General features: G+C 36.3%; 1 protein-coding gene across 1 annotated transcript in view; it reads right to left on the reverse strand.

The window, feature by feature from the left end:
- Positions 1 to 19,177, reverse strand: part of LOC129022326 (ankyrin repeat domain-containing protein 36C-like) — a 120,889-nt gene that overhangs the window by 59,801 nt on the left and 41,911 nt on the right. Inside the window, exons 23-43 of the mRNA XM_054468443.2 lie at positions 18,975 to 19,003; positions 18,808 to 18,880; positions 17,102 to 17,130; positions 16,927 to 16,999; positions 15,215 to 15,243; positions 15,048 to 15,120; positions 13,330 to 13,358; positions 13,155 to 13,227; positions 11,422 to 11,450; positions 11,255 to 11,327; positions 9,549 to 9,577; positions 9,374 to 9,446; positions 7,655 to 7,683; positions 7,488 to 7,560; positions 5,769 to 5,797; positions 5,594 to 5,666; positions 3,875 to 3,903; positions 3,709 to 3,781; positions 1,991 to 2,019; positions 1,817 to 1,889; positions 86 to 114 (exon numbers count right to left, since the gene is read on the reverse strand). Coding sequence (XP_054324418.2) covers positions 86 to 114; positions 1,817 to 1,889; positions 1,991 to 2,019; positions 3,709 to 3,781; positions 3,875 to 3,903; positions 5,594 to 5,666; positions 5,769 to 5,797; positions 7,488 to 7,560; positions 7,655 to 7,683; positions 9,374 to 9,446; positions 9,549 to 9,577; positions 11,255 to 11,327; positions 11,422 to 11,450; positions 13,155 to 13,227; positions 13,330 to 13,358; positions 15,048 to 15,120; positions 15,215 to 15,243; positions 16,927 to 16,999; positions 17,102 to 17,130; positions 18,808 to 18,880; positions 18,975 to 19,003 — 1,049 coding nt within the window. The remainder of the gene's footprint in view (positions 1 to 85; positions 115 to 1,816; positions 1,890 to 1,990; positions 2,020 to 3,708; positions 3,782 to 3,874; positions 3,904 to 5,593; positions 5,667 to 5,768; positions 5,798 to 7,487; positions 7,561 to 7,654; positions 7,684 to 9,373; positions 9,447 to 9,548; positions 9,578 to 11,254; positions 11,328 to 11,421; positions 11,451 to 13,154; positions 13,228 to 13,329; positions 13,359 to 15,047; positions 15,121 to 15,214; positions 15,244 to 16,926; positions 17,000 to 17,101; positions 17,131 to 18,807; positions 18,881 to 18,974; positions 19,004 to 19,177) is intronic.

Below are 19,177 nucleotides of genomic sequence, written 5' to 3' on the forward strand. Positions count from 1 at the left end.
CAAAATAATAAATGAATAAATAAATGAAGTATGTTTCATAGACTATATATTTAAAAGTTCACAATATAAATGAGAGTTTAATTACCTTCAAGGCTGGTGGTTTGTGAGAAGACACTGAAAAATAAAAGGGACACATAATCACTCATATATAAATATGATAAAGTTATCCATACATTCACGCACTGTTAGCATCAAGCTGTATCCTTCTGCCTGTACTAGTTTAGGCTCTGATGTCTTCTACTTTGTGTCTTGGGACTGGAACATGACAGAAATACACTGATAAAAGGGAATACTGGCTCCAGGAAATATACCCTTGCGATTTCAAACACGGTATTATTTGTCATATGTCTAAAACTAAAATAAAACCATGTCAATATCAATGTGGATATGTCGATTGATGAGGACAAGTATGATTTAACATCAGAGGACCAACCCATACAAGTGAGAATCAATGTCAAAGAAGGTACTGCATGATCCCACATGTCCTTCATGAAAGAAATCAAAAGGATTTACATCATTATACTACAAACATTCATCATGCTCTTTAACTTTCCCATTAACTGAGAAGGCTCACAATTACGATGACACTTCAGTTGAATGTACATTTCACATCTCTGCAGTGGAAGTGTCCTACATTGATCACCTTGGATATCTGTTTGCTGATACCTAGGAGATAATATTCATTATCTCTCACACCCATGTGGTGTAATAATTTGCTTAAGTTTCTTGTATCCACTAGTTTAGCCTCCCGAAAGTTTCTTCATCCACTCATGGCACCAAAGGATAATATATTATCCTCAAGAAAAATATCATCAATTATCAATTTTGACATACTTCTACAAAGTAAAACTGCTACAAGCATTAGGTATCAATGAGTCTTACATTCAGAAATCACTCTAATATTCAATGAAGATGATCACTTTAGGAGTTAATAAGAATTCAACATAATTTTTGTTTGTAAAATAGTCTCATTTGGGAGTATCATGTTATTCTCCAAAGAAGTTTCATTAAACAGCTATTTTATCCAAGAGGTAGCTACTTGAACAAGAAAGCCAAGGTATTCATATTCAAGTTTATCTCATTTTTATAACTAAAATCAACAAAACATGTATCTCTGATGCCTAATAGTGACAAAAAGGAGTAATGAGTCAGTGTGCTTTATCCCAATTCTAGCATTGTTTCCCGCTTCCAGTAGTTCCTGGAGCTGCAAAAATCAAATATTTTTTACGCAAATATTCCAAAAGCATCTAAAGTGAGTTCACTCAGGTTTCCTCAGCAGAAACCCCAAAATTACATAAATGACTTCCTCTTTTCCCACCTTCCTGACTCACAATCCGTCTTCCTTGGGAAAATAATGGCTACATCAGGGGTCTTGTTATTTCTCGTTCTACACTGTCTACGGGTTATTACTATCAGTTTTCCGTCTTTTTTTTAGCAGTACGATGTGACATCTGTAAAATCTATACTTCCTCTCTTTCTCCTTCCAGCCTTAGTGAAACCATGCTGTAGAATTAAAGCAAAATTATGCTGTGACCCAGAGCCCCTTATGTCTTGAAATGCTCCCCACATTTCTTCTTCCCAATTTCAATGTGGGGAAGTCTATAGTCTTACTGCGAAGATCATGTTCCAGACCAGCAGCATTAGTGTCACCCAAGAACTTACTACAAATGAAGAATCTCAGGCCTGCTGAATCAGAATGTGCAGCTTCAGCGAGACCCCCACCCCACACTCCGCCCTCCCTGCTGATTTATGCGGGGAAGAGAAGTTCTTTTCTATATGGATTGAACATGACATTAAACGTGTTTTGCAAAATTACCTGTCCCAGATTTTTCTCCATCCTTTATTTGTGTGGCTACATTCAAAACAGAATCTTTCTCGTCACTTGTAGCCTGAATAGAATTTGAAAAAAATAATAAATAAATAAATAAATGAAGTATGTTTCATAGACTATATATTTAAAAGATCACAATATAAATGAGAGTTTAATTACCTTCAAGGCTGGTGGTTTCTGAGAAGACACTGAAACACAAAAGGGACACATAATCACTCATATATAAATATGATAAAGTTATCTATACATTCATGAACTGTAAGCATCAAGCTGGATCCTTCTGCCTACACTAGTGTAGGTTCTGATGACTTCTACTTTGTGTCTTCGGACTGGAACATGACAGAAATACACTGATAAAAGGGAATACTGGCTCCAGGAAATATACCCTTACAATTTCACACATGGTATGATTTAGCGTATGTCAAAAACTAAAATAAAACCTTGTCAATATCAATGTGGATATGTCGGTTAATGAGGACAAATATGATTTAAAATCAGAAGAGCAACTCATACACCTGAGAATCAATGTCAAAGCAGGTGCTACATGATCCCACATGTCTTTCATGCTAGAAATCAAAAGGACCTACACCATTAAACTGCAAACATTCATCATGTTCTTTAACTTGCCCAATAACTGAGAAGGCACACTATTACAATGACACTTCAGTTGAATGTACACTTCACATCACTTCAGTGGAAGTGTCCTAAATTGATCACCTTGGATATCTGTTTGCTGATACCTAGTAGATAATATTCATTATCTCTCACACCTATGTGATGTAATAATTTGCTTAAGTTTCTTGTATCCACTAGTTTGGCCTTCGGAAACTTTCTTCATCCACTCATGGCACCAAAGGATAAGACATTAGCCTCAAGAAAAATATCATCAATTATCAATTTTGACATACTTCTACAGTTGTAAAACTGCTACAAGCAGTAGATATTAATGAGTTTTACACTCAGAAATCACTCCAATATTCACTGAAGATGATCACTTTAGGAGTTAATTAGAATTCAACATAATTTTTGTATCTAAAAGAGCCTTGTTGGGAGTATCATGTTATTCTCCAAAGAAGTTTCATTAAACAGCTACTTTATGCAAGAGGTAGCTCCTTGAACAAGGAAGCCAATGTATTCATATTCAAATTTATCTCACTTCTATTACTAAAATCAACAAAACATGTATCTCTGATGCCTCCTAGTAACAAAGGAGAGTAATGAGTCATTGTGCTTTATCCCAATCCTAGCATTGTTTCCTGCTTCCAGTAGTTCCTGGAGCTGCCAAAATAAAATATTTTTATGCAGATATTCCAAATGCATCTGAACTGAGTTCACTCAGGTTTCCTCAGCAGAAACCCCAAAATTATATAAAAAACTTCTTCTTTTCCCTCCTTCCTGCCTCACAATCTGTCTTCCTTGGGAAAATAATTGCTACATCAGGGGTCTCCTTAGTTCTCATTTTACAGTGTCTATGGGTTATTACGATCAGTTTTCTGCCTTTTTTTAGCAGTACGATGAGACGTCTGTAAAATCTATACTTCCTCTCTTTCTCCTTCCACCCTTGGTGAAAACATGCTGTAGAATTAAAGCGAAATTATGCCTTTCCTTGAGCCCCTTATGTCTTGAACTTCTCTCCATATTTCTTCTTCCCAATTTCAATGTGGGGAAGTCTATAATCTTACTGCGAAGATCATGTTCCAGACCAGCAGCATTGACGTCACCCGAGAACTTATTACAAATGAAGAATCTCAGGTCTGCTGAATCAGAATGTGCTGCTTCCACGGGCGCCACACCCCGCCTCCACTGAATTATTCGGGGAGGAGAAGTTCTTTTCTATTTTGACTAAACATGACATTAAATGTGTTTTCCAAAATTACCTGTCCCAGATTGTTGTCCATCCTTTATTTCTGTGGCAATATTCAAAATAGAATATTTCTCCTCACTGGTAGCCTGAATGGAATTTGAAACAAAATAAGCAATACATGAAGTAGGTTTCATAGACTATAAGTTAATAGTTCAACATATAAATGAGACTTTAATTACCTTCTCAGCTGGTTCTTTCTGAGAAGACACTGAAACGCAAAAGGGATACATAATCACTCATATGTACATATGATAAATTTATCCATACATTCATGCAGTGTTAGCATCAAGTGGTTATCTTCTTGCCTGTACTAGTGTAGGATTTGATGTTTTCTACTTTTTGTCTGGAGACTGGAACATGGCAGAAATACACTGAGAAAAAAGGAATACAGGCTTCACAAAATATACCCTTACAATTTCAAACATGGTATGATTTGTGATACGTCTAAAACTAAAATAAAACCGTGTCAATATCAATGTGGCTATGCCGAGTGATGAGGACAAATCAGAGGAGTAACTCACACACCTGAGAATCAATGTCAAAGCAGGTGGTACGTGATCCTGCATGTCTTTCTTGCAAGAAATCAGAAGGATTTACACCATTATACTACAAACATTCATCATGCTGTTTAACTTGCCCAATAACTGAGAAGGCACACAATTATGATGGCACTTCAGTTGAACATACACTTCACGTCTCTTCAGTGGAAGTGTCCTACATTGATCACCTTGGATATCTGTTTGCTGATACCTAGGAGATAATATTCATTATCTCTCACACCCATGTGGTGTAATAATTTGCTTAAGTTTCTTGTATCCACTAGTTTAGCCTCCTGAAAGTTTCTTCATCCACTCATGGCACCAAAGGATCATACATTAGCCTCAAGAAAAATATCATCAATTACCAATTTTGACATACTTCTACAAAGTAAAACTGCTACAAGCATTAGATATTAACGAGTTTCACACTCAGAAATCACTCCAATATTCATTGAAGATGAACACTTTAGGGGTTAATTAGAATTCAACATAATTTTTGTTTCTAAAATAGCCTTGTTGGGAGTATCATGTTATTCTCCAAAGAAGTTTCTTTAAACAGCTATTTTATCCAAGAGGTAGCTACTTGAACAAGGAAGCCAATGTATTCATATTCAAGTTTATCTCATTTTTATAACTGAAATCAACAAAACATGTATCTCTGATGCCTAATAGTAACAAAAAGGAGTAATGAGTCAGTGTGCTTTATCCGAATTCTAACATTGCTTCCTGCTTCAAGTAGTTCCTGGAGCTGACAAAATCAAATATTTTTTTATCCAAATATTCCAAATGCATCTAAAGTGAGTTCACTCAGGTTTCCTCAGTAGAAACCCCAAAATTACATAAATGACTTCCTCTTTTCCCGCCTTCCTGTCTCACAATCCGTCTTCCTTGGGAAAATAATGGCTACATCAGAGGTCTTGTTAGTTCTCGTTCTATACTGTCTATGGGTTTTTACTATCAGTTTTCCATCTTTTTTTTTTAGAAGTATGATGTGACATCTATAAAATCTATACTTCCTCTCTTTCTCCTTCCAGCCTTAGTGAAACCATGCTGTAGAATTAAAGCAAAATTATGCTGTGCCCCAGAGCCCCTTATGTCTTGAACTGCTCTCCATATTTCTTCTTCCCAATTTCAATGTGGGGAAGTCTATAGTCTTACTGCGAAGATCATGTTCCAGACCAGCAGCATTAGTGTCACCCAAGAACTTACTACAAATGAAGAATCTCAGGCCGGCTGAATCAGAATATGAAGCTTCAGTGAGCCTCCCCCACACCCCCCATTCCCGCTGATTCATGTGGGGAAGAGAAGTTCTTTTCTATCTGGATTGAACATGACATTAAACGTGTTTTGCAAAATTACCTGTCCCAGATTTTTCTCCATCCTTTATTTGCGTGCCTATATTTGAAACAGAATCTTTCTCATCACTTGTAGCCTGAATGGAATTTGAAACAAAATAAGTAATAAATAAATCAATGAAGTATGTTTCATAGATTATAAATTTAAAAGTTCACAATATAAATGAGAGTTTAGTTACCTTCAAGGCTGGTGGTTTCTGAGAAGACACTGAAAAACAAAAGGGACACATAATCACTCATATATAAATATGATAAAGTTATCCATACATTCACAAAGTGTTAACATCAAGCTGTATCCTTCTGCCTGTACTAGTGTAGGCTCTGATGTCTTCTACTTTGTGTCTTGGGACTGGAACATGACAGAAATACATTGATAAAAGGGAATACTGGCTCCAGGAAATATACCCTTACAATTTCAAACATGGTATGATTTCTCGTATGTCGAAAACTAAAATCAAACCGTGTCAATATCAATGTGGATATGTCGATTGATGAGGACAAATATGATTTAAAATCAGAGGAGCAACTCAAACACCTGAGAATCAACGTCAGAGCAGGTGCTACATGATCCCACATGTCTTTCATCTAAGAAATCAAAAGGACCTACACTATTATACTACAAACATTCATCATGCTCTTTAACTTGCCCAATAACTGAGAAGGCACACAATTACAATGACACTTCAGTTGAACGTACACTTCACATCACTTCAGTGGAAGTGTGCTAAATTGATCACCTTGGATATCTGTTTGCTGATACCTAAGAGATAATATTCATTATCTCTCACACCCATCTGGTGTAATAATTTGCCTAAGTTTCTTTTATCCACTAGTTTAGCCTCCTGAAAGTTTCTTCATCCACTCATGGCACCAAAGGATAATATATTGGCCACAAGAAAAATATCATCAATTATCAATTTTGACATACTTCTACAAAGTAAAACTGCTACAAGCATTAGGTATTAATGAGTTTTACATTCAGAAATCACTCCAATATTCACTGAAAATGATCACTTTAGGAGTTAATTAGAATTCAACATAATTTTGTATCTAAAATAGCCTTGTTGGGAGTATCATGTTATTCTCCAAAGAAGTTTCATTAAACAGCTATTTTATGCAAGTGGTAGCTCCTTGAACAAGGAAGCCAATGTATTCATATTCAAATTTATCTCACTTCTATTACTAAAATCAACAAAACATGTATCTCTGATGCCTCCTAGTAACAAAGAAGAGTAATGAGTCATTGCGCTTTATCCCAATCCTAGCATTGTTTCCTGCTTCCAGTAGTTCCTGGAGCTGCCAAAATAAAATATTTTTTATGCAGATATTCCAAACGCATCTGAACTGAGTTCACTCAGGTTTCCACAGCAGAAACCCCCAAATTATATAAACAACTTCTTCTTTTCCCTCCATCCTGCTTCACAATCCGTCTTCCTTGGGAAAATAATTGCTACATCAGGGGTCTCCCTAGTTCTCATTCTACAGTTATTCTATGGGTTATTATGATCAGTTTTCTGCCTTTTTTTAGCAGTACGATGTGACGTCTGTAAAACCTATACTTCCTCTCTTTCTCCTTCCACCCTTGGTGAAAACATGCTGTAGAATTAAAGCAAAATTATGCCTTTCCCTGAGCCCCTTATGTCTTGAACTGCTCTCCATATTTCTTCTTTCCAATTTCAATGTGGGGAAGTCTATAATCTTACTGCGAAGATCATGTTCCAGACCAGCAGCATTAACGTCACCCAAGAATTTATTACAAATGAACAATCTCAGGCCTGCTGAATCAGAATGTGCAGCTTCGACGGGCCCCAGCCCCCGCCCCCGCTGATTTATTCGGGGAAGAGAAGTTCGTTTCTATTTTGACTGAACATGACATTAAATGTGTTTTGCAAAATTACCTGTCCCAGATTGTTGTCCATCCTCTACCTCTGTGGCTATATTCAAAACAGAATCATTCTCATCACTGGTAGCCTGAATGGGATTTGAAACAAAATAAGCAATACATGAAGTAGGTTTCATAGGCTATACAGTTAATAGTTCAACATATAAATGAGACTTTAATTACCTTCTCAGCTGGCTCTTTCTGAGAAGACACTGAAAAGCAAAAGGGATACATAATCACTCATATGTACATATGATAAATTTATCCATACATTCATGCAGTGTTACATCAAGCTGTTATCTTCTTGCCTGTACTAGTGTAGGCTTTGATGTTTTCTACTTTTTGTCTGGAGACTGGAACATGACAGAAATACACTGAGAAAAAAGGAATACAGGCTTCACAAAATATACCCTTACAATTTCAAACATGGTATGATTTGTGACACATATAAACTAAAATAAAATCATGTCAATATCAATGTGGCTATGCCGAGTGATGAGGACAAATCAGAGGAGTAACTCACACACCTGAGAATCAATGTCAAAGCAGGTGGTACGTGATCCCGCAGGTCTTTCTAGCAAGAAATCAGAAGGATTTACACCATTATACTACAAACATTCATCATGCTCTTTAACTTGCCCAATAACTGTGAAGGCACACAATTACGATGACACTTCAGTTGAACATACACTTCACGTCCCTTCAGTGGAAGTGTCCTAAATTGATCACCTTGGATATCTGTTTGCTGATACCTAGGAGATAATATTCATTATCTCTCACACCCATGTGGCATAATAATTTGCTTAAGTTTCTTGTATCCACTAGTTTAGCCTTCTGAAAGTTTCTTCATCCACTCATGGCACCAAAGGATAATATATTAGCCTCAAGAAAAATATCATCAATTATCAAATTTGACATACTTCTACAAAGTAAAACTGCAGAAGCATTAGATATTAATGAGATTTACATTGAGAAATCACTCCAATATCCATTGAAGATGATCACTTTAGGAGTTAATTAGAATTCAATGTAATTTTTGTTTCTAAAATAGCCTTGTTGGCAGTATCATGTTATTCTCCAAAGAAGTTTCATTAAATACCTATTTCATCCAAGAGGTAGCTACTTGAACAAGGAAGCCAATGTATTCATATTCAAGTTTATCTCATTTGTATAACTAAAATCAACAAAACATGTATCTCTGATGCCTAATAGTAACAAAAAGGAGTAATGAGTCAGTGTGCTTTATCCCAATTCTAGCATTGCTTCCCACTTCCAGTAGTTCCTGGAGCTGCAAAAATCAAATATTTTTTATTCAAATATACCAAATGCATTTAAAGTCAGTTCACTCAGGTTTCCTCAGCAGAAACCCCAAAATTATATAAATGACTTCCTCTGTTCTCGCCTTCCTGTCTCACAATCCGTCTTCCTTGGGAAAATAATGGCTACATCATGGGTCTGGATAGTTCTCATTCTACACTGTCTACGGGTTATTACTATCAGTTTTCTGTCTTTTTTTTTTAGCAGTATGATGTGACATCTATAATATCTATACTTCCTTTCTTTCTCCTTCCAGCCTTAGTGAAACCATGCTGTAGAATTAAAGCAAAATTATGCTGTACCCCACAGCCCCTTATGTCTTGAACTGCTCTCCATATTTCTTCTTCCCAATTTCAATGTGGGGAAGTCTATAGTCTTACTGCGAAGATCATGTCCCAGACCAGCAGCATTAGTGTCACCCAAGAACTTACTACAAATGAAGAATCTCAGGCCTGCTGAATCAGAATGTGCAGCTTCAGCGAGACCCCCACCCCACAACCCGCCCTCCCTGCTGATTTATGCGGGGAAGAGAAGTTCTTTTCTATATGGATTGAACATGACATTAAACGTGTTTTGCAAAATTACCTGTCCCAGATTTTTCTCCATCCTTTTTTTGTGTGGCTACATTCGAAACAGAAACTTTCTCATCACTTGTAGCCTGAATAGAATTTGAAACAAAATAATGAATAAATAAATCAATGAAGTATGTTTCATAGACTATATATTTAAAAGTTCACAATATAAATGAGAGTTTAATTACCTTCAAGGCTGGTGGTTTCTGAGAAGATACTGAAAAACAAAAGGGATACATAATCACTCATATATAAATATGATAAAGTTATCCATACATTCATGCACTGTTATCATCAAGCTGTATCCTTCTGCCTGTACTAGTGTAGGCTCTGATGTGTTCTACTTTGTGTCTTAGGACTGGAACATGACAGAAATACACTGATAAAAGGGAATACTGGCTCAAGGAAATATACTCTTACGATTTCAAACATGGTATCATTTCTCATATGTCAAAAACTAAAATAAAACCGTGTAAATATCAATGTGGATATGTCGATTGATGAGGACAAATATGATTTAAAATCAGAGGAGCAACTCATACATCTGGGAATCAATGTCAAAGCAGGTGCTACATGATCCCACATGTCTCTCATGCAAGAAATCAAAAGGATTTACACCATTATACTACAAGCATTCATCATGCTCTTTAACGTGCCCAATCACTAAGAAAGCACACAATTACGATGGCACTTCAGTTGAACATACACTTCACATCTCTGCAGTGGAAGTGTCCTACATTGATCACCTTGGATATCTGTTTGCTGATACCTAGTAGATAATATTCATTATCTCTCACACCCATGTGGTAAAATAATTTGCCTAGGTTTCTTGTATCCACTAGTTTAGCCTTCCAAAAGTTTCTTCATCTAGTCATGGCTCCGAAGGATAATATATTAGCCTCAAGAAAAATATCATCAATTATCAATTTTGACATACTTCTACAAAGTAAAACTGCTACAAGCTTTAGATATTAATAAGTTTTTCATTCAGAAATCACTCCAATATTCATTGAAAATGACCATTTTAGGAGTTAATTAGAATTCAACATAATTTTTGTGTCTAAAATAGCCTTGTTGGGAGTATCATGTTATTCTCTAAAGAAGTTACGTGAAATAGCTATTTTATCCAAGAGGTAGCTCCTGGAGCAAGGAAGGAAACGTATTCATATTCAAGTTTGTCTCATTTCTATAACTAAAATCAACAAAACATGTATCTCTGATGCCTAATAGTAACAAAGAGGAGTAATTGGTCAGTGTGTTTTTATACCAATTCTAGCATTGTTTCCTGCTTCCAGCCATTCCTGGAGATGCCAAAATCAAATATTTTTTATGAAAATATTCCCAATACATCTGAAGTGAGTTCACTCAGGTTTTCTCAGCAGAAACCCCAAAATTATATACATGACTTCCTCTTTTCCCACCTTCCTGCCTCACAATCCGTCTTCCTTGGGAAAATAATTGCTACATCAGGGGTCTCCTTAGTTCTCCTTCTACAGTGTTTATGGGTTATTACAATCAGTTTTCTGTCTGTTTTTAGCAGTACAATGTGACATCTGTAAAATCTATACTTCCTCTCTCTCCTTCCACCCCTACTGAAAACAAGCTGTAGAATTAAAGCAAAATTATGCTGTTCCCTAGAGCACCTTATGTCTTGAACTGCTCTCCATATTTCTTCTTCCCAAATTCAATGGGGGGAAGTGTATAATCTTATAGCGAAGATCATGTCCCAGGCCAGCAGCATCAGCATCACCCAAGAACTTACTACAAATGAAGAATCTCAGGCCTGCTGAATCAGAATGTGCAGCTTCGACAAACCCCCCGCTGATTTATTTGGGGAAGAGAACTTCTCATCTGTCTCGACTGAACATGACATTAAATCTGTTTTCAAAATTACCTGTCCTAGTTTCTTCTGCATCCTTTTTTTCTCTGGCTATATTTGAAACAGAATCTTTCTCGTCACTTGTAGCCTGAATGGAATTTGAAATGAAATAATAAATAAATAAAGTACGTTTCATAGACTATAGGTTTACTAGTTCACAATATAAATGAGAGTTTCATTACCTTCAAGGCTGGTGGTTTCTGAGAAGACACTGAAAAGCAAAAGGGATACATAATCACTCATATGTAAATATGATAAAGTTATCCATACATTCATGCAGTGTTAGCATCAACTTCTGTCCTCCTGCATTAGTGTAGGCTTTGATGGCTTCTACTTTGTGTCTGGGGACTAGAACATGACAGAAATACACTGAAAAAAGGGAATACAGGCTCCATGAAATATACCCTAACAATTTCAAACATGGTATGATTTGTCATATGTCAAAAACTAAAATAAAACCGTGTCAATATCAATGTGCGTATGCCGAGTGATGAGAACAAATGTGATCTAAAATCAGAGGACCAACTCATACAAGTGAGAATCAATGTCAAAGCAGGTGCTGCATGATCCCACATGTCTTTCATGAAAGAAATCAAAAGGATTTACATCACTATACTACAAACATTCATCAGTCATGCTCTTTAACTTGCCAAACAACAGAGAAGGCTCAAAATTACGATGACACTTCAGTTGAATGTACACTTCACATCCCTTCAGTGGAAGTGTCCTACATTGATCACCTTGGATATCTGTTTGCTGATACCTAAGAGATAATATTCATTATCTCTCACACCCATGTGGTGTAATAATTTGCTTAAGTTTCTTGTATCCACTAGTTTAGCCTCCCAAAAGTTTCTTCATCCAGTCATGGCACCAAAGGATCATATATTAGCCTCAAGAAAAATATCATCAATTATCAATTTTGACATACTTCTACAAAGCAAAATTGCTACAAGCATTAGATATTAACGAGTTTTACATTCAGAAACCACTTCAATATTCATTGAACATGATCACTTTAGGAGTTAATTGGAATTCAACATAATTTTTGTTTCTAAAATAGCCTTGTTGGCAGTATCATGTTATTCTCCAAAGAAGTTTCATTAAACAGCTATTTTATCCAAGAGGTAGCTAGTTGAACAAGGAAGCCAATGTATTCATATTCAAGTTTATCTCATTTTTATAACTAAAATCAACAAAACATGTATCTCTGATGCCTAATAGTAACAAAAAGGAGTAATGAGTCAGTGTGCTTTATACCAATTCTTCTATTGTTTCCTGCTTCCAGTAGTTCCTGGAGCTGCCAAAATCAAATATTTTTTATGCAAATATTCCAAATGCATCTAAAGTGAGTTCACTCAGGTTTCTTCAGCAGAAACCCCAAAATTATATAAATGACTTCCTCTTTTCCCACCTTCCTGCCTCACAATCCGTCTTCCTTGGGAAAATTATGGCTACATCAGGGGTCTTGTTAGTTCTCATTCTACACTGTCTACAGGTTATTACTATCAATTTTCTGTCTTTTTTTTTTAGCAGTACGATGTGACATCTATAAAATCTATACTTCCTCTCTTTCTCCTTCCAGCCTTAGTGAAACCATGCTGTAGAATTAAAGCAAAATTATGCTGTACCCCACAGCCCCTTATGTCTTGAACTGCTCTCCACATTTCTTCTTCCCAATTTCAATGTGGGGAAGTCTATAGTCTTCCTGCGAAGATCATGTCCCAGACCAGCAGCATTAGTGTCACCCAAGAACTTACTACAAATGAAGAATCTCAGGCCTGCTGAATCAGAATGTGCAGCTTCAGCGAGCACCCCCACCCCACACCCCACCCTCCCTGCTGATTTATGAAGGGAGGATATGTTCTTTTCTATCTGGATTGAACATGACATTAAACGTGTTTTGCAAAATTACCTGTCCCAGATTTTTCTCCATCCTTTTTTTGTGTGGCTACATTTGAAACAGAAACTTTCTTGTCACTTATAGCCTGAATAGAATTTGAAACAAAATAATGAATAAATAAATAAATAAAGTATGTTTCATAGACTATAAATTTAAAAGATCACAATATAAATGAGAGTTTAGTTACCTTCAAGGCTGGTGGTTTCTGAGAAGACACTGAAAAACAAAAGGGACACATAATTACTCATATATAAACATGATAAAGTTATCCATACATTCACGAACTGTTAACATCAAGCTGTATCCTTCTGCCTGTACTAGCGTAGGCTCTGATGCCTTCTACTTTGTGTCTTGGGACTGGAACGTGACAGAAATACACTGATGAAAGGGAATACTGGCTCCAGGAAATATACCCTTACAATTTCAAACATGGTATGATTTCTCGTATGTCGAAAGCTAAAATCAAACCGTGTCAATATCAATGTGGATATGTCGATTGATGAGGACAAATATGATTTAAAATCAGAGGAGCAATTCATACAGCTGATAATCAATGTCAAAGCAGGTGCTACATGATCCCACATGTCTTTCATGTAAGAAATCAAAAGGACCTACACCATTATACTACAAACATTCATCATGCTCTTTAACTTGCCCAATAACTGAGAAGGCACACAATTACGACGACACTTCAGTTGAATGTACACTTAACATCACTTCAGTGGAAGTGTCCTAAATTGATCACCTTGGATATCTGTTTGCTGATACCTACTGGATAATATTCATTATCTCTCACACCCACCTGGTGTAATAATTTGCCTAAGTTTTTTTTATCCACTAGTTTACCCTCCTGAAAGTTTCTTCATCCACTCATGGCACCAAAGGATAAGACATTAGCCTCAAGAAAAATATCATGAATTATCAATTTTGACATAGTTCTACAAAGTAAAACTGCTACAAGCAGTAGATATTAATAAGATTTTCATTCAGAAATCACTCCAATATTCATTGAAAATGATCACCTTAGGAGTTAATTAGAATTCAACATAATTTTTGTTTCTAAAATAGTCTTGTTTGGGAATATCACACTATTCTCTATAGAAGTTTCATTAAATAGCTATTTTATCCAAGAGGTAGCTCCTTGAACAAGGAAGCCAATGTATTCATATTCAAGTTTATGTCATTTCTATTACTAAAATCAACAAAACATGTATCTCTGATGCCTCCTAGTAACAAAGAAGAGTAATGAGTCATTGTGCTTTATCCCAATCCTAGCATTGTTTCCTGCTTCCAGTAGTTCCTGGAGCTGCCAAAATAAAATATTTTTTATGCAGATATTCCAAATGCATCTGAACTGAGTTCACTCAGGTTTCCTCAGCAGAAACCTCAAAATTATATAAACAACTTCTTCTTTTCCCTCCATCCTGCCTCACAATCCGACTTCCTTGGGAAAATAATTGCTACATCAGGGGTCTCCTTAGTTCTCATTCTACAGTGTCTTTGGGTTATTACGATCAGTTTTCTGCCTTTTTTTAGCAGTACGATGAGACGTCTGTAAAATCTATACTTCCTCTCTTTCTCCTTCCACCCTTGGTGAAAACATGCTGTAGAATTAAAGCAAAATTATGCCTTTCCCTGAGCCCCTTATGTCTTGAACTTCTCTCCATATTTCTTCTTCCCAAATTCAATGTGGGGAAGTCTATAATCTTACTGCGAAGATCACGTTCCAGACCAGCAGCATTAACGTCACCAAAGAACTTATTACAAATGAAGAATCTCAGGTCTGCTGAATCAGAATGTGCAGCTTCAAAGGGCCCAAACCCCAACCCCACTGATTTATTCGGGGAAGAGAAGTTCATTTCTATTTTGACTGAACATGACATTAAATGTGTTTTGCAAAATTACCTGTCCCAGACTGTTGTCCATCCTCTATTTCTGTGGCTATATTCGAAACAGAATCTTTCTCGTCACTGGTAGCCTGAATGGGATTTGAAACAAAATAATCAATATATGAAGTAGGTTTCATAGACTATGCCGTTAATAGTTCAACATATAAATGAGACCTTAATTACCTTCTCAGCTGGATGTTTCTGAGAAGACACTGAAAAGCAAAAGGGATACATAATCACTCATATGTACATATGATAAATTTATCCATACATTCATGCAGTGTTAGCATCAAGCTGTTATCTTCTTGCCTGTACTAGTGTAGGATTTGATGTTTTCTACTTTTTGTCTGGAGACTGGAACATGACAGAAATACACTGAGAAAAAAGGAATACAGGCTTCACAAAATATACCCTTACAATTTCAAACATGGCATGATTCGTGATACGTCTAAAACTAAAATAAAACCGTGTCAATATCAATGTGGATATGCCGAGTGATGAGGACAAATCAGAGGAGTAACTCACACACCTGAGAATCAATGTCAAAGCAGGTGGGTCATGATCCCACATGTCTTTCTTGTGAGAAATCAGAAGGATTTACACCATTATACTACAAACATTCATCATGCTTTTTAACTTGCCCAGTAACTGAGAAGGCACACAATTACGATGACACTTCAGTTGAACATACACTTCACGTCTCTTCAGTGGAAGTGTCCTAAATTGATCACCTTGGATATCTGTTTGCTGATACCTAGGAGATAATATTCATTATCTCTCACACCCATGTAGTGTAATAATTTGCTTAAATTTCTTGTATCCACTAGTTTGGCCTTCGGAAACTTTCTTCATCCACTCATGGCACCAAAGGATCATATATTAGCCTCAAGAAAAATATCAATTATCAATTTTGACATACTTCTACAAAGTAAAATTGCTACAAGCATTAGATATTAATGAGTTTTACATTGAGAAATCACTCCAATATCCATTGAAGATGATCACTTTAGGAGTTAATTAGAATTCAATGTAATTTTTGTTTCTAAAATAGCCTTGTTGGGAGTATCATGTTATTCTCCAAAGAAGTTTCTTTAAACAGCTATTTTATCCAAGAGGTAGCTACTTGAACAAGGAAGCCAATGTATTCATATTCAAGTTTATCTCATTTTTATAACTAAAATCAACAAAACATGTATCTCTGATGCCTAATAGTAACAAAAAGTAGTAATGAGTCAGTGTGCTTTATCCCAATTCTAGCATTGTTTCCCGCTTCCAGTAGTTCCTGGTGCTGCAAAAATCAAATAATTTTTATGCAAATATTCCAAATTCATCTAGTGAGTTCACTCAGGTTTCCTCAGCAGAAACCCCAAAATTACATAAATGACTTCCTCTTTTCCCGCCTTCCTGTCTCACAATCCGTCTTCCTTGGGAAAATAATGGCTACATCAGGGGTCTGGTTAGTTCTCGTTCTATACTGTCTACAGGTTACTCCTATCAGTTTTCTGTCTTTTTTTTTTTAGCAGTACGATGTGACATCTATAAAATCTATACTTCCTCTCTTTCTCCTTCCAGCCTTAGTGAAACCATGCTGTAGAATTAAAGCAAAATTATGCTGTGCCCCAGAGCCCCTTATGTCTTGAACTGCTCTCCATATTTCTTCTTCCCAATTTCAATGTGGGGAAGTCTTACTGTGAAGAACATGTTCCAGACCAGCAGCATTAGTGTCACCCAAGAACTTACTACAAATGAAGAATCTCAGGCCTGCTGAATCAGAATGTGCAGCTTCAGCGAGACGCCCCACCCCACACGCCGCCCTCCCTGCTGATTTATGTTGGGAAGGGAAGTTCTTTTCTATCTGGATTGAATATGACATTAAACGTGTTTTGCAAAATTACCTGTCCCAGATTTTTCTCCATCCTTTTTTTGTGTGGCTACATTTGAAACAGAATCTTTCTCGTCACTTGCAGCCTGAATAGAATTTGAAACAAAATAATAAATAAATAAATCAATGAAGTATGTTTCATAGACTATATATTTAAAAGTTCACAATATAAATGAGAGTTTAATTACCTTCAAGGCTGGTGGTTTGTGAGAAGATACTGAAAAACAAAAGGGATACATAATCACTCATATACAAATATGATAAAGTTATCCATACATTCACGCACTGTTAGCATCAAGCTGTATCCTTCTGCCTGTACTAGTTTAGGCTTTGATGTGTTCTACTTTGTGTCTTAGGACTGGAACATGACAGAAATACACTGATAAAAGGGAATACTGGCTCAAGGAAATATACTCTTACGATTTCAAACATGGTATCATTTCTCATATGTCGAAAACTAAAATAAAACCGTGTCAGTATCAATGTGGATATGTCGATTGATGAGGACAAATATGATTTAAAATCAGAGGAGCAACTCATACATCTGAGAATCAATGTCAAAGCAGGTGCTACATGATCCCACATGTCTCTCATGCAAGAAATGAAAAGGATTTACACCATTATACTACAAGCATTCATCATGCTCTTTAACGTGCCCAATCACTAAGAAGGCACACAATTACGATGGCACTTCAGTTGAACATACACTTCACATCTCTGCAGTGGAAGTGTCCTACATTGATCACCTTGGATATCTGTTTGCTGATACCTAGTAGATAATATTCATTATCTCTCACACCCATGTGGTAAAATAATTTGCCTAGGTTTCTTGTATCCACTAGTTTAGCCTTCCTAAAGTTTCTTCATCTAGTCATGGCTCCGAAGGATAATATATTAGCCTCAAGAGAAATATCATCAATTATCAATTTTGACATACTTCTACAAAGTAAAACTGCTACAAGCTTTAGATATTAATAAGTTTTTCATTCAGAAATCACTCCAATATTCATTGAAAATGACCATTTTAGGAGTTAATTAGAATTCAACATAATTTTTGTGTCTAAAATAGCCTTGTTGGGAGTATCATGTTATTCTCTAAAGAAGTTTCGTGAAATAGCTATTTTATCCAAGAGGTAGCTCCTGGAGCAAGGAAGGAAACGTATTCATATTCAAGTTTGTCTCATTTCTATAACTAAAATCAACAAAACATGTATCTCTGATGCCTAATAGTAACAAAGAGGAGTAATGAGTCAGTGTGTTTTTATACCAATTCTAGCATTGTTTCCTGCTTCCAGCCGTTCCTGGAGCTGCCAAAATCAAATATTTTTTATGAAAATAATCCCAATACATCTGAAGTGAGTTCACTCAGGTTTTCTCAGCAGAAACCCCAAAATTATATACATGACTTCCTCTTTTCCCACCTTCCTGCCTCACAATCTGTCTTCCTTGGGAAAATAATTGCTGCATCAGGGGTCTCCTTAGTTCTCCTTCTACAGTGTCTATGGGTTATTACAATCAGTTTTCTGTCTGTTTTTAGCAGTACAATGTGACATCTGTAAAATCTATACTTCCTCTCTCTCCTTCCACCCCTACTGAAAACAAGCTGTAGAATTAAAGCAAAATTATGCTGTTCCCTAGAGCACCTTATGTCTTGAACTGCTCTCCATATTTCTTCTTCCCAATTTCAATGGGGTGAAGTGTATAATCTTACAGTGAAGATCATGTTCCAGGCCAGCAGCATCAGCATCACCCAAGAACTTACTACAAATGAAGAATCTCAGGCCTGCTGAATCAGAATGTGCAGCTTTGACAAACCCCCCGCTGATTTATTTGGGGAAGAGAACTTCTTATCTGTCTCGACTGAACATGACATTAAATCTGTTTTCAAAATTACCTATCCTAGTTTCTTCTGCATCCTTTTTTTCTCTGGCTATATTTGAAACAGAATCTTTCTCGTCACTTGTAGCCTGAATGGAATTTGAAATGAAATAATAAATAAATAAAGTACATTTCATAGACTATAGGTTTACCAGTTCACAATATAAATGAGAGTTTCATTACCTTCAAGGCTGGTGGTTTCTGAGAAGACACTGAAAAGCAAAAGGGATACATAATCACTCATATGTAAATATGATAAAGTTATCCATATATTCATGCAGTGTTAGCATCAACTTCTGTCCTCCTGCCTGTATTAGGGTAGGCTTTGATGGCTTCTACTTTGTGTCTGGGGACTAGAATATGACAGAAATACACTGAAAAAAGGG

This window comes from Pongo pygmaeus, chromosome 22 (genome assembly GCF_028885625.2).
Source record: "Pongo pygmaeus isolate AG05252 chromosome 22, NHGRI_mPonPyg2-v2.0_pri, whole genome shotgun sequence".
In the NCBI taxonomy this organism is placed as follows: Eukaryota; Metazoa; Chordata; class Mammalia; order Primates; family Hominidae; genus Pongo; species Pongo pygmaeus.